Raw genomic sequence first — 12,562 nt, forward strand, 5'->3', positions numbered from 1 at the left:
TGTGTTTTTAGTAGCATACGTTTTATTGTATTTTATGTGAACTCATTTAGTCTTCCTTGTGTGTGCGCTACAGACTGATTGCTTCAACTACATCAAGATCTTACTGAGAGTGAACAGCACTCACCTTTACGTGTGTGGAACCTACGCCTTCAGCCCCATCTGTGCTTACATTGTAAGTGTTGATTGACTCTCATGTGCGTGGTAGGTATGTAGCCCACGTGTACAGTCATCCCTCGCTACATTGCAGTTCCAACATTGCTCCATCACTCTTTTTTTCAAAAGTTAAATCAATTTTTAAAATTTATTGCTGTTTTGTGGTTTATTATGGCCTATTATTTGGAAGAAAATATTGAAAGACAAGTAGTATGTAGTATTCTGGTCACTAGGTGTCAGTAATGGTACATGGATGAGACATGACGTCATACAGTTTTACATTATCTTCACACTACATAGAGTCAGCTATGGCATGTCCGACATGATAGAGTGAAAAGGAGTTCTCCTCCCGTTCTATGTGAAAGTGGTAAAAAAAATTGTGGTAAGCCATTTTTCTAACTATGAAAATTGGCTGCACGGCGGACGAGCAGTTTTGCACGTAGGCCTCACAGCAAGGACACCCGAGCTTAATTCCACCCTCAGGTATCTTTGTGTGGAGTTTGCATGTTCTCTACGTGCATGTGTCGGTTTTCTCTGGGTACTCCGGTTTCCTCCCACATTCCAAAAACATGCTAGGTTAATTGGCGACTCCAAATTGTCCATGTGAGTGTGAATGGTTGTTTGTCTATATGTGCCCTGTGATTGGCTGGCAACCAGTCCAGGGTGTACCCCGCCTCTCGCCCGAAGAGAGCTGGGATAGGCTCCAGCACTCCCGCGACCCTCATGAGGAAAAGCGGTAGAAAATGAATGGATTAATGAAAACAAAAACCCATATAGAGTATATATTACAGGCCAAAACATGCATTAAGGTGAGGACTGCTGAGGATTGTAATATAATAATTAGAAGTAAAAAGTAAAGGGAAAATACTTCATTCTTGTAAAAATATGACTTTTGTCTTTGTCGTTTTTTGGTTATAATATCTGAGAAATACAAACATATGATGTGGGATATGTGCCAATTTCACTAATTTCTGTATTATGCACCCCCGCAACCCTTGTCAGGATAAGCAAAATCAGGATAAGAACATGAATGAACTATGAAAATTATGAATTTTAGTTAATTAATTGAACCCTACTTCACAGAAATTCACCTATCGCGGTCGTGTCTGGAACCAATTAACCACAGTAAAAGACGGATGGCTGTACTGTATCCCTTGTGGAAAAAAATGGTTAATGCATAAAGACAACAGTATAACATAATATAGTAACAGTATAGTATAGTAACATAGTAACATACAGTAGATCACATTTCATCAAACATTTTGATTACAGTATATCTTTTAAGGGGACAATAATACAACCTGGATGTACTTTTGGAGTAGTCAGTGTTCAGCTTGTTAGCAGTGTACATATAGAAAAAATGTACAGACAGCCATTATTGTCAAAATAGCTGCAGGTTTGGCGCCACATGGGTAGCGGCGGTTCATTGAGGGGACTATGAATTCTGATATGTATTCATGTCATTTCCATAGTATTGTCCCTCGATAAAATATATTGAAATGGATGGTGAAATGGGCAGGACTGAATATGGACCAAAGACCAAAAGAGTTATTTTACTTTGTTTTTATTTTTCATATTATTTTCTAGAACACTGCCAACTTCTCCCTCGTCAGGAGTAACTCTGGCGAGATTGTCACAGAGGATGGACGGAGCCGTTGCCCCTTTAACCCTGAATACAAGTCCACCGCCATCATGGCTGGTCAGTAAAATCAGTCAGTAAAATGTAGTTTATTTTGATACTCCAGTTTGAGATGGACGTGTTTACGTTGATGTGTTGTGCTGCAGATGGAGAACTGTATGCTGGGACAGTCAGCAATTTCCAGGGGAATGAACCAATCATTTATAAGAGTCTCAGCCAAGGAACTGCTCTAAAAACGGAAAATTCACTCAACTGGCTTCAAGGTACAACTTAACATAGTCACATGATATGATTGCGTAACTGAAAAGGAGTCAGAAGAAGCAGAGCTTATTCATTCCTACCTGCATCAGCAATTAATGATAATCACTTCCTGTTTTTAAATGTTTTAAATGAAAATTCATACAATTCTAAAAATAGATTTTTTTGTCCGAAATAACCTTCTTGTTACGTACATTACAGTGAATCTATAATGTTGTATGTATGAATGTATCATTCTCTTCCAGACCCGGCCTTTGTGGGTTCCGCTTACATCCAGGAAAGCCTGCCCAAGGGCAACCCTGTGGGTGATGATGATAAGATTTACTTCTTCTTCAGTGAGGCGGGAAAGGAGTTTGATTTCTTTGACAACACCATCGTGTCACGCATTGCTCGCGTGTGCAAGGTCAGTGAGCCACAAAGACAAAAGGTCAAAATAAAGACAGGGAGAGAGAATTGTTTGTTTTTCCCATCTCAGCAACTCCTACTTGACAGCCGCTACTGTGTATTTAGTGTAATTATTAATGCAAACGCTCCTGTATATCATATACTATACATAATCTTTCAGAAATGTCAATCTTGCAAGAGCCTGTTCTTGAATTATTTGTTACCAAATACATTCCCTTACCTCCTCATTATGTATGTATGTCTATGCATTAGTTTTTAACAGCCTCTTGATGGAAGGGATAGTGTTGCTTTCGTATTTAAATACCACTTTATTTAAAAAAAAAAAAAGAGGGATTATAAAAAGTGCTATTAGGAAGTCAAGGGGAAATATTGTATAATGCTTCTTAGCTAGAAGAATTGCTACAATAAGGCTCCCTTAGGGTCATATGTCATTTCGACTCCCAGAGCGCTGCCATTTCTTCTAATTAAGAAATCCTGAAGTGGTCCCAACTGACGCTTTTTAAGAAAGACCCACTATTTCGTATTTCTTTCTTGTCGCACAGAATGACTTGATTTAATCCAACATTTAGAATATGGGGGTAAAAACATGCATTTACTTTTACGTATTGTGCAATATGCCAGAATAGGACATATATTACATTAAAGGTACAGAACTTACTTATTACTTATTGGCCATTATGCATTCATACTTGTGATTTTATATTTTTATATATTTTTCATTCACAAACGCTATGCAGCAAAGTACAGTAGAGATTTGACCTGGCAGCTTTTGTGACATAATGCAAATATTCATTCATTCATTTTCTACCGCTTATCCTCACGAGGGTCGCGGGCGTACTGGAGCCTATCCCAGCTGTCTTCGGGTAAGAGGCGGGGTACACCCTGGACTGGTCACCAGCCAATCACAGTGCACATATAGACAAACAACCAGACACACTCACATTCATACCTATGGACAATTTGGAGTCACCAATTAACTTAATTCTACTTTCAAAGCATGCCATTGTCATATACGTACATAGAAGGAGAGAGCATAGCAGAGAGACGTTACTTCTAACACATTTTCTTTGGCATATTCCTCTTTTTCTTCACATCATTCCTTCATGGTGTCTTCTGTCATTTTAACACTTTGGCCGGTGTAGCATTCACATGTAGAAGTGTAAGTATTCAGTGTAAGTATTCATCCCAGGAGATGCCATTTTGGTTTGGAATATTTGAGTTGTGTCACACAGTATATCATAGAAACTGCATATGTACATATGTTATTTACTTTTATTTGCTCCCACAACAAAAACACAATGTGAACGCGAAGCAAATCTTATCAAAGTGCGTACCAAGTATCTTTTTTAAGTTTTACCGATTTCCTCCCACATTCCAAAAACATGCTCGGTTAATTGTCCATAGGTTTGAATGTGAGTGTGAATGGTTGTTTGTCTATATGTGCCCTGTGATTGGCTGGCGACCAGTCCAGGGTGTACCCCGCCTCTCGCCCGAAGACAGCTGGGATAGGCTCCAGCACCCTCGTGAGGACAAGCGGTAGAAAATGAATGAATGAATGAACCTCCAGACCAAGACCAGGAGAGTCTTGTACCACTAATATACATGTAAAGGCGGTCTTTGTGTGCTTGTCTACTGCACCAAAAACACACTATTATCAATGTTATCAAGTGCTAGGCAGCTTTGTTTCCTTGCCATGTTGATTTCAAAAAACAAAAGAAGAGTGTTTTTAATCCAAGCCAGTATTTTATTTTTATGTCCTCCAAGTTTTCTCCTGCAGGGTGTAGTTGTGATATGGGCAGGGCACTGCACTTTTTTTGCACCCGTTCCAACAACATCTATTCAAACTGCCTTTTCTTCATCTTGAGGGTGTATACACATCGTATTTAATGTACAGTATGCAGCTCACATTGTTATTATTTAATGTCTGTTCTCAGCCTGTTCCAACATGTCATTGGCACCTGTACACTTCAATGTTGCATTCTTGCACACTCTACTGGTCAGATGTGACACAGCTCCAACCAATCCATCTTTATTTAATTTAAATGAGCCTCTTGTTGCAGGGAGACTTGGGAGGAGAACGTGTCCTGCAGAAAAAGTGGACCACCTTTCTCAAAGCTCAGCTTTTGTGCTCACTGCCTGATGACGGCTTCCCGTTTAACATCATCCAGGACATGTTTGTGTTGACACCCAGCCCAGGGGACTGGAAGAACACTGTGTTTTATGGTGTCTTCACCTCTCAGTGGTAAGGATATTTATCCTTTTCGTTTGAAATGCATGACTATTATTGACACTACGTTGAAGAATGTTCATGCATGTAACATATACATATTGGATTGGGTAGCTTCTTTGGGAAGAAGTAACAATAACATTCACAGAGAGAGAATGGCTACAATATAGGATCTTCATAAAATATAATAAGTGAAAATGGTATTAAGCAAAAAAAGACAAAATACAAATATAGAAATACGTATGTATAATAATAAAATATGAAAAATAATATATAAATAAATGATAATTAAATAATAATAATAAATGAAAAATATGTTTTTGTAATATTTGTATTAAAATGTAGAAATAAAATCAAATATATTAAGATCTTTGATAAAGTAGATTTTAGCTGGCAAGCTCAAATGATGGAAAGCTCTGAATTGATTTGCTTCACTTAGTTTTTCATAGTAGCGGAGAGATGGATGAAATTTTATTTTGCAGCCCTGGAGGCGTGGCGGACGTTAAGCATACATACTGTATGTATTAAGGCTTTTATGTATGCCTTATAGTGTGGAAAATACAGTACATATTACATAGTACTTTTTAATTTCTCATAAACTTACTGCAATTTACAATTTTCCCTGCCATGTCCAACCATGTAGGGTGGATAATCCACACATTTGCGTTTCAGCATCTCATTTTTGTAAAATATATATATATATATATATATATATATATATATATATTTAAATAAATATAAATTATCTAAATATATATTTGTTTATTGGACAATATTTTTTCCATAAAAAACACTTCTCATTCTCACTAAGTTGATAATACTTAATATGTGATTGTGACACATATTCATAAAATGTACAAATACTGTATACATAGCATAGACTTACAGTGCATCCATGGCTGGTAAGTTTCAAGAAAATACCGTTATAGTTGCAAACTAGAAAAGGAACAAAACTAACTTTTTTTGAAAAGATAAATTTCAAGCATAACTTTCACCTGGACACAAATTATTGTTTTCCTATAGTTTTTTACGCAAAATACGTTCAAATATGTTTTTTGGATCTGGCATTAGGGTTTATAAAAATGTATAACTTCATCTTTGTTATTGAATGTGTTCAACTTGGTTGTTTTTAATGTAATTTTAAGGTATAATGGTGCTTCAGGAAGCTCTGCTGTGTGTTCCTTTACCATGGACCAAGTGGAAAAGGCCTTCAGCGGCCGTTACCGTGAAGTCAACAGAGAAACCCAACAGTGGTACACTTATAACCATCCCGTCCCTGAACCTCGACCTGGAGCGGTGAGTCCCGCCCTGCCAAGACAAACATGCAGACACCACACATCACACCAATATTTTGAGGATGTTTTTGTCAGTTTGTAAAGTCTGTTTTTTTCTGATTTGCATCATTTCCTTACTCGTCCTCTGATTTTAAAATCTGATTTTGTGTCACCTTTGCAGTGTATCACGAATGGAGCCCGTAGCCAGCACATCTCGTCATCACTACACATGCCAGACAAGGTGTTGAATTTTGTCAAAGATCACTTCCTCATGGACAGCGTGCTCCGCAGCCAGCCTCTGTTGCTCAAACGCCACGTTCGCTACAGGCAGATTGCTGTGCATCAAGTGCAGGCGGTGCACAAAGCCTACCATGTGCTCTTCATTGGCACCGGTAAACTTATTATACTTTTTTTTTAAAGCCGTGTTTCCCAATCTCTATTGCACCAAGGCACATATTTTACATTAGAAAAATCTAAAAAAATAGACCATGGCAACAGGAGGATAAACATGTTAATTATATGCCTTATGCCATTATGCATTATTTGTAGCATTTTCTGACCATTCATTCATTTTCTACCGCTTATTCTCATGAGGGTCACTGGGGTGCTGGAGCCTATCCGAGCTGTCTTTGGACGAGAGGCTGGGTACACTCTGGACTGGTCGCCAGCCAATCACAGGGCACATATAGACAAACAACCATTCACACTCACATTCATACCTATGGACAATTTGGAGTCGCCAATTAACCTGCAAATTCCACACAGATAGAGCCGAGGGTGGAATTGAACTTGGGTCTCCTAGCTGTGAGGCCTGCGCGCTAACCATTTGGTCGCTGTGCAGCCATTTTCTGACCAATTAAGTGAAATTGGACAATTTTCCATGGAACAACACATCACTAATGTGCCTCAGCTTAGTGGTTGGGAATCACTCCTTTAAGGACCTTGAACAGAAACATTATTTCATAGTGGGGTGGCCTTCTGCCTCTGCTACTGTATCTCCAACTCTGGCTTCACAGAGATAATAATGCTAACACTCCAAATTGTACTACTTTTATGGTGTTTCGCCTTATGTTATGGCTTGTTATGGTCAACCTGTGTCTTCTTTCTAGATGATGGCAAACTCCATAAAGCCATAAGCGTGAAGAACAAGATGCACATTATCGAGGAGATGGTGCTCTTCCGTGACTCCCAGCCAGTGCAGCACATAGAACTAGACTCTGAAAGGGTAAGGCACTTTTGCAGAGCTCTCTCATTGTGGAGAGCTATAACAAGCTTACTAAATGCATTGACTGGCAATTCGTGAGGAGGGCCGGGGGTGAAGTAAATTAAACAGACCATTTGGGTTGGAAGCAGGAAGTCAATTAAAATACTGCAGAAAGAGGTGCAGAATCTGGAAGATCTAGAAAGCTTTCTGTGTGGGTTATTGTATGTAGGTGATCTACAGGAGTCCACAATTCAATCCAAAGTGCCGATAAAGAGCATAATAGGTCCCCTTTAGGAATTGTTTCGTCAGGTAATAACTGGACAAAAACGGCGCTGGTGATGATCACATAATCTGAATTAGTTCATTTTCAAGTTCTTTATTTACAAATACATTGTTGGACAAAAGAGCGTGTTCAATGAACACACTCTTTTGAACTCGTTTATGCACACCACTGACAATGACTAAATGTATCGCACTCTTTCTCACACTTTCTTCTCTTCCTCAGGGTCTGCTCTATGTTTCCACTTTCTCTGAACTGGTGGAGGTCCCGGTAGCTAACTGCACTAATTACCAGAGCTGCGGGGAGTGCATCCTCTCCAGGGACCCTTACTGCGCCTGGAATGGCAGGCAGTGTGTTGATGTCAGACAGGCTCCACCAAGCAAGTATGTAGTCGTCTGTTTTTTGGGGATATTTTGGCCTTCAAGGCAGACATTTCAATGGTAATTTGTAATAAGAAGAATGTGTATCTTTGCAGTGTGTTGCAGCAGGATGTGGATAATGCAGACGCGGCAGCTATTTGCACCAAGACAGTAGCTAGTGCACGCTTTGCTAAATCTGCACACACACGTAAGTATAGTCATTGGTTACTTCTGTAGGTACAACTGCACAGTCTAATGATTGATATACAAGCATCAAAAATTCAATGACAAAGTCAATTCATTCTTAAAAGTGGAGTTTGGGTTTTTTGGGGTTTTTTTATTTATCAAGTGGCTATCGTTTAGTTGGGAATGACACGTGAAAGTGGCAAAAGTTTTGAGATATTACTGAAAATTTTGAGATGGGGATGCAACCTGTGCTGTGAAGCTCCGGCCCGGTGTCTGCTGTGCCACGCCGCCTAGCAATGGCGTGCGTACATTACATGAGGAGTTTAGGAAAAAAAGCAAACATGCTAACTGTTAGCACGCTAGCATCGAGTGAGATGGCACTATATAGCGAAAGCATCAAGGCGGTCCTACAATATCCCTGCATCACGCCATGTCTGTATTAGCCTTTAGATGTGAGGACTACAGCTAAAATGTTAACATGCTAACAGATACCATGCTAGCACCAAAAGTGCAGAGAAAGCATTCCTACATCATGCCATGTGTATGTAGGCCTTTAAACAGGAGTAAAATAACCAAAATTCCAACATGCTAACGGTTAGCATGGTGACACCTAGCAAGATAGCACTAAGTGGCAAAAGTGCCAAGGCAGTTCCATAGTGTCCACACATCATCCCAAGTGTGTATTTTCATTTAGATAGGCATACAAACATCAAAATAATGCCATCATGCCATGTGTGTATTTGCCTTTAGACATGAGTAAATTAGCTAAAATGCTAACGGTTAATCATGCTAGCACCTAGCAAGAGAGCCTCAAGTACCCAAAGTGCCAAGGCTGTCCTATAACCTCCCTGCATAATGCAATGTGTGTATTTGCCATTAGACATGAGTGCATTAGCCTAAATGATAACATGCTAGAAATTAGCATGCTAGCACCTAGCAACATAGCATCAAGGCGTTAGAGTGACTAAACTAAACATCCAACAAAAAAAAATGAATTAGCCACAGAGAGAGTTGAGAAGTTTATCTAGCCAAAGCCATTAATCACGTTTCTATGTGACCATATGGCTGAGCTACAAGGCTGTGAAAAGTTTGTAAATGAAAATAATAACAGGTGTACTTAATTAGTGGCCATTTTTTTACGTTTTTTTTAATAGCGTCGCCAAGGTTACACAAACCTTCCCCAAAAATAAATACCGACCTAGTCCCAATTGTTCTGATTCCGGCAGTGTAACATGTAAGAACATAACAAATTCTGAAAATGGTCATTTCTTGCAATAATAAAGAATCGTTGAATAAAAATGCTGGATCCAGGCAGTGATTGGGATCACCCTAAAATTTTAATCAGTACTTCCATATCCCATTTCCTGAAAATTTCATCCAAATCCATTCAGAACTTTGCAATTCAGTTTGAACATCAACAAACAGATAAATGTCGGCAAAACATAATCTCCGCACTGGAGTTGGTAATTATCATAACAAAATCATAAATGTACAGGTAGTGGGTATCTATGAATATTTGTTTTTAATCCAGAATAGTCCATTCCAGTTATGTATGTTTCGTAGTGTGGTAATTCATGTAATGGTACAGCTGAATAAGATCCCATACGTGACCTTTCTGGCTGTCAATCAAAGATGAGTATGGTGACATGCAGCATGAGTCATGTTCATCTCCCCACAGGAACGTCATCATGTCAGGTGATCATTATTCCCTCCAACACCTTCCAAGTGTTGCCGTGTGTGCTGCGCTCCAATCTGGCTGACAGAGCGTGGGTGTTCAGTGAGAGTTCGGGTCACTTCCATTACCCCAGTCCAGAGGGGGGGCTGGTGGTGTTTGCTCAGGCTGACCAACAGGAGACCTACGAGTGCTGGTCTGTGGAGGAAGGTTTCCGACAGCTACTGGCAAACTACTGCGTGAGGGGCGAGGCCAAGCACGAGAGCACCACTCAGATGGGCCGCACACGGGCACCGGCCATGTCACAGGACGAGTTTGTCATCCTTCCCGGCGAGGCTCGCTCCCCGCAGATCAATACCAAGACCTACTGGAACGAGCTAATCGTAGTGTGCGCCCTTTTGGCCTTCTCTTTGCTGGTCTTTTCCCTGTTTGTGGTGTACAGGCACCGCGACCACATGAAGTCCATGCTCAAAGAGGGCGAGTGCCCCAACATACAACAGAAGAAGCCCAGAATGGTTGTGAAGCCCGCTGAGAACTTGCCGCTCAACGGCAACGCGGTGGCCACCTCGGTGGCGGATCACAAGGGCTACCAGACACTTCACGACAACTACATCTGCGGCACACCGTCCCATGAGTACTCGTCTCCTGACAACAGCAAGAGCTTCTCAGAGGCAGAGAAGAGGCCTCAGAACTTACAGGATAGTCGAGTGGAGATCTCTTCTACCAGCCCACGGCCTCGAGTTAGACTGGGATCGGAGATAAAAGACTCAGTGGTGTAAAGATTCACCAGGAGGGACACCTTTTAAATGAATATAAGTGACAGTGCACCTGCTGAAAGACTCCTCGGAGATGGTTGGGGTGGGGGTGGGGGGGGGGGGGGGGGGGGGGCTGGATTTCATCACATAACTTTTGCACTTTGTCCTCATCTGTGCTGTTCCTGTGGTTCATGAACATTTCTTTTTATGCATTCACAGCGCACTGACCGCCTTCAAACTTTTGGTGCTTTCACAATATTGCTCAAAAACAGAATGTAAGTTGTGCTTGCAAAAAGGCCAAGTTTGCACTGTGCTAAAGTAGTTCCCATGACATAATGGGGGGCAGGGAACCATATAGTATACCATTCAGGCCCCGCAATGCATTTCTAAAAACCCCACAAATGCTCATAATATATACCATATTCATCTGAATATAAGACAGCCCTGATAAAAGTCGACCCCAGATCCATTTTTGGAAAGATTTTCATCATATCATGTCATGAGCGGGGGCGGCACGGCGGTCGAGTGGTTAGCACGCAGACCTCACAGCTAGGAGACCAGGGTTCAATTCCACCCTCGGCCATCTCTGTGTGGAGTTTGCATGTTCTCCTCCGGTTTCCTCCCACATTCCAAAAACATGCTAGGTTAATTGGCAACTCCAAATTGTCCATAGGTATGAATGTGAGTGTGAATGGTTGTTTGTCTATATGTGCCCTGTGATTGGCTGGCAATCAGTCCAGGGTGTACCCCGCCTCTCGCCCTGAAGACAGCTGGGATAGGCTCCAGCACCCTCTGCGACCCTTGTGAGGATAAGCAGTAGAAAATGAATGAATGAATGAATGTCATGAGTGGCATCAAGAAAAGATCTGACTGGCTTGGCGCCATCTTGGCTTATTTCCACTCCCCTTGTTTTCGATGTAAACAAGAGCAGAGCAGATAAAGAGAGCACAGTTTGTAGTATTTACCCTGCAGTCCGTCCTTAATACTAACACTTTGAAGAGATGTAGTGAAATATGTCCATACTCCTTGTTGATACTTTTCATTGGGGTTGTTTTGTCAGTCTGTCAGCCAATAAGAGCCAACCCATCACTGAGGCTATGCACTATCTACTGTACTGTAGCAAGGTCAACTCACAGCACACTATTTAACAACAAACATCAAAGGCAAAAGAATAAGAAATGAATAAAAGTCCAGAGAAACAAAGTATTAAAAAATAAAATAAAAACAACACACTGTATAACATATAAAGACACCAAGAATCATCTTTCACTATACATTCAATGAAGGGAATAAAAACCTGTTTCAGGTATCAAGATAGGCAGTCTATGCAAAAGCACTTCATATGAAGTGAATATAATATAAACCATACGAGTAAGCACAAAGACGCTATCACTTGAGGATCAATAGCACTGCAAATAAGCACATTCATTATATTTTAATTATCACAAAAAGAGTCCATTATAGCAATTCTTGATCTAAGCCTGAGTCTGGATATTAATATTTTGTGGCCAAATGTGTCTCTTTCATGTTCACAAAGGGAAATAATACATGTTTTATATCCTTCATCTAGTTTGAATGTTTTTTTTTTTATGAATGGAAACTCCCTGCTTGTTGCTTAAATGGTCTTCAACCCATCAAAGCAATAACTTATATTCTTATATACATAAAGGTCATGTATTTTACTAATTAATTCTCTCAAATCAGTCATCAAATTGGGCACAGGCATTTTTTAAATTAATACAGAGATGCGAAGAGATTTATGCACAAGATTTTGAGAAGCCTTAGTGTTTTGTTGCAAGGCAGGCATCGAGTATCATGGAGAATGCCTTGCGAGAGACTATATAATCAAGAGGTGCCTCTTGAGATTGTGAAACTAACCAGGTAACTCAGTGGTTTAATATTGTCACTATTGTGGTTTTTCTTGTTTTGTTTTGTGGCTTCAACGTACATCAGGCGACTCAAATCTCTGTTGTGTAGTAAACAACCACCGGGTGATTTGAATATGTCAAACACAGATAAGCATAGTATTAATTTTGGTACGAATCGCACTGCAAAACTGTCTGTGTGTGGGTCTAATCAATCACACAGACGATTTCCTGCTTTGACTGTTATTTTCCAGAAAATAGAAAAAGGCAGCTGTGGTGGTGTTA

At 40.3% G+C, this 12,562-nt stretch overlaps 1 protein-coding gene across 1 annotated transcript in view; it reads left to right on the forward strand.

The window, feature by feature from the left end:
* sema4ba (sema domain, immunoglobulin domain (Ig), transmembrane domain (TM) and short cytoplasmic domain, (semaphorin) 4Ba) overlaps window positions 1–10,509 on the forward strand; it is a 44,543-nt gene extending 34,034 nt beyond the window's left edge. The window contains exons 5-15 of the mRNA XM_058074617.1: window positions 74–172; window positions 1,741–1,852; window positions 1,939–2,055; window positions 2,296–2,453; window positions 4,516–4,697; window positions 5,828–5,978; window positions 6,138–6,348; window positions 7,066–7,181; window positions 7,666–7,823; window positions 7,916–8,007; window positions 9,664–10,509. Coding sequence (XP_057930600.1) covers window positions 74–172; window positions 1,741–1,852; window positions 1,939–2,055; window positions 2,296–2,453; window positions 4,516–4,697; window positions 5,828–5,978; window positions 6,138–6,348; window positions 7,066–7,181; window positions 7,666–7,823; window positions 7,916–8,007; window positions 9,664–10,436 — 2,169 coding nt within the window. The 3' untranslated portion in view covers window positions 10,437–10,509. The remainder of the gene's footprint in view (window positions 1–73; window positions 173–1,740; window positions 1,853–1,938; window positions 2,056–2,295; window positions 2,454–4,515; window positions 4,698–5,827; window positions 5,979–6,137; window positions 6,349–7,065; window positions 7,182–7,665; window positions 7,824–7,915; window positions 8,008–9,663) is intronic.
* The last annotated feature ends 2,053 nt before the right edge of the window (window positions 10,510–12,562 follow it).

The sequence above is a fragment of the Doryrhamphus excisus genome, chromosome 6 (genome assembly GCF_030265055.1).
Source record: "Doryrhamphus excisus isolate RoL2022-K1 chromosome 6, RoL_Dexc_1.0, whole genome shotgun sequence".
Classification (NCBI taxonomy): domain Eukaryota; kingdom Metazoa; phylum Chordata; class Actinopteri; order Syngnathiformes; family Syngnathidae; genus Doryrhamphus; species Doryrhamphus excisus.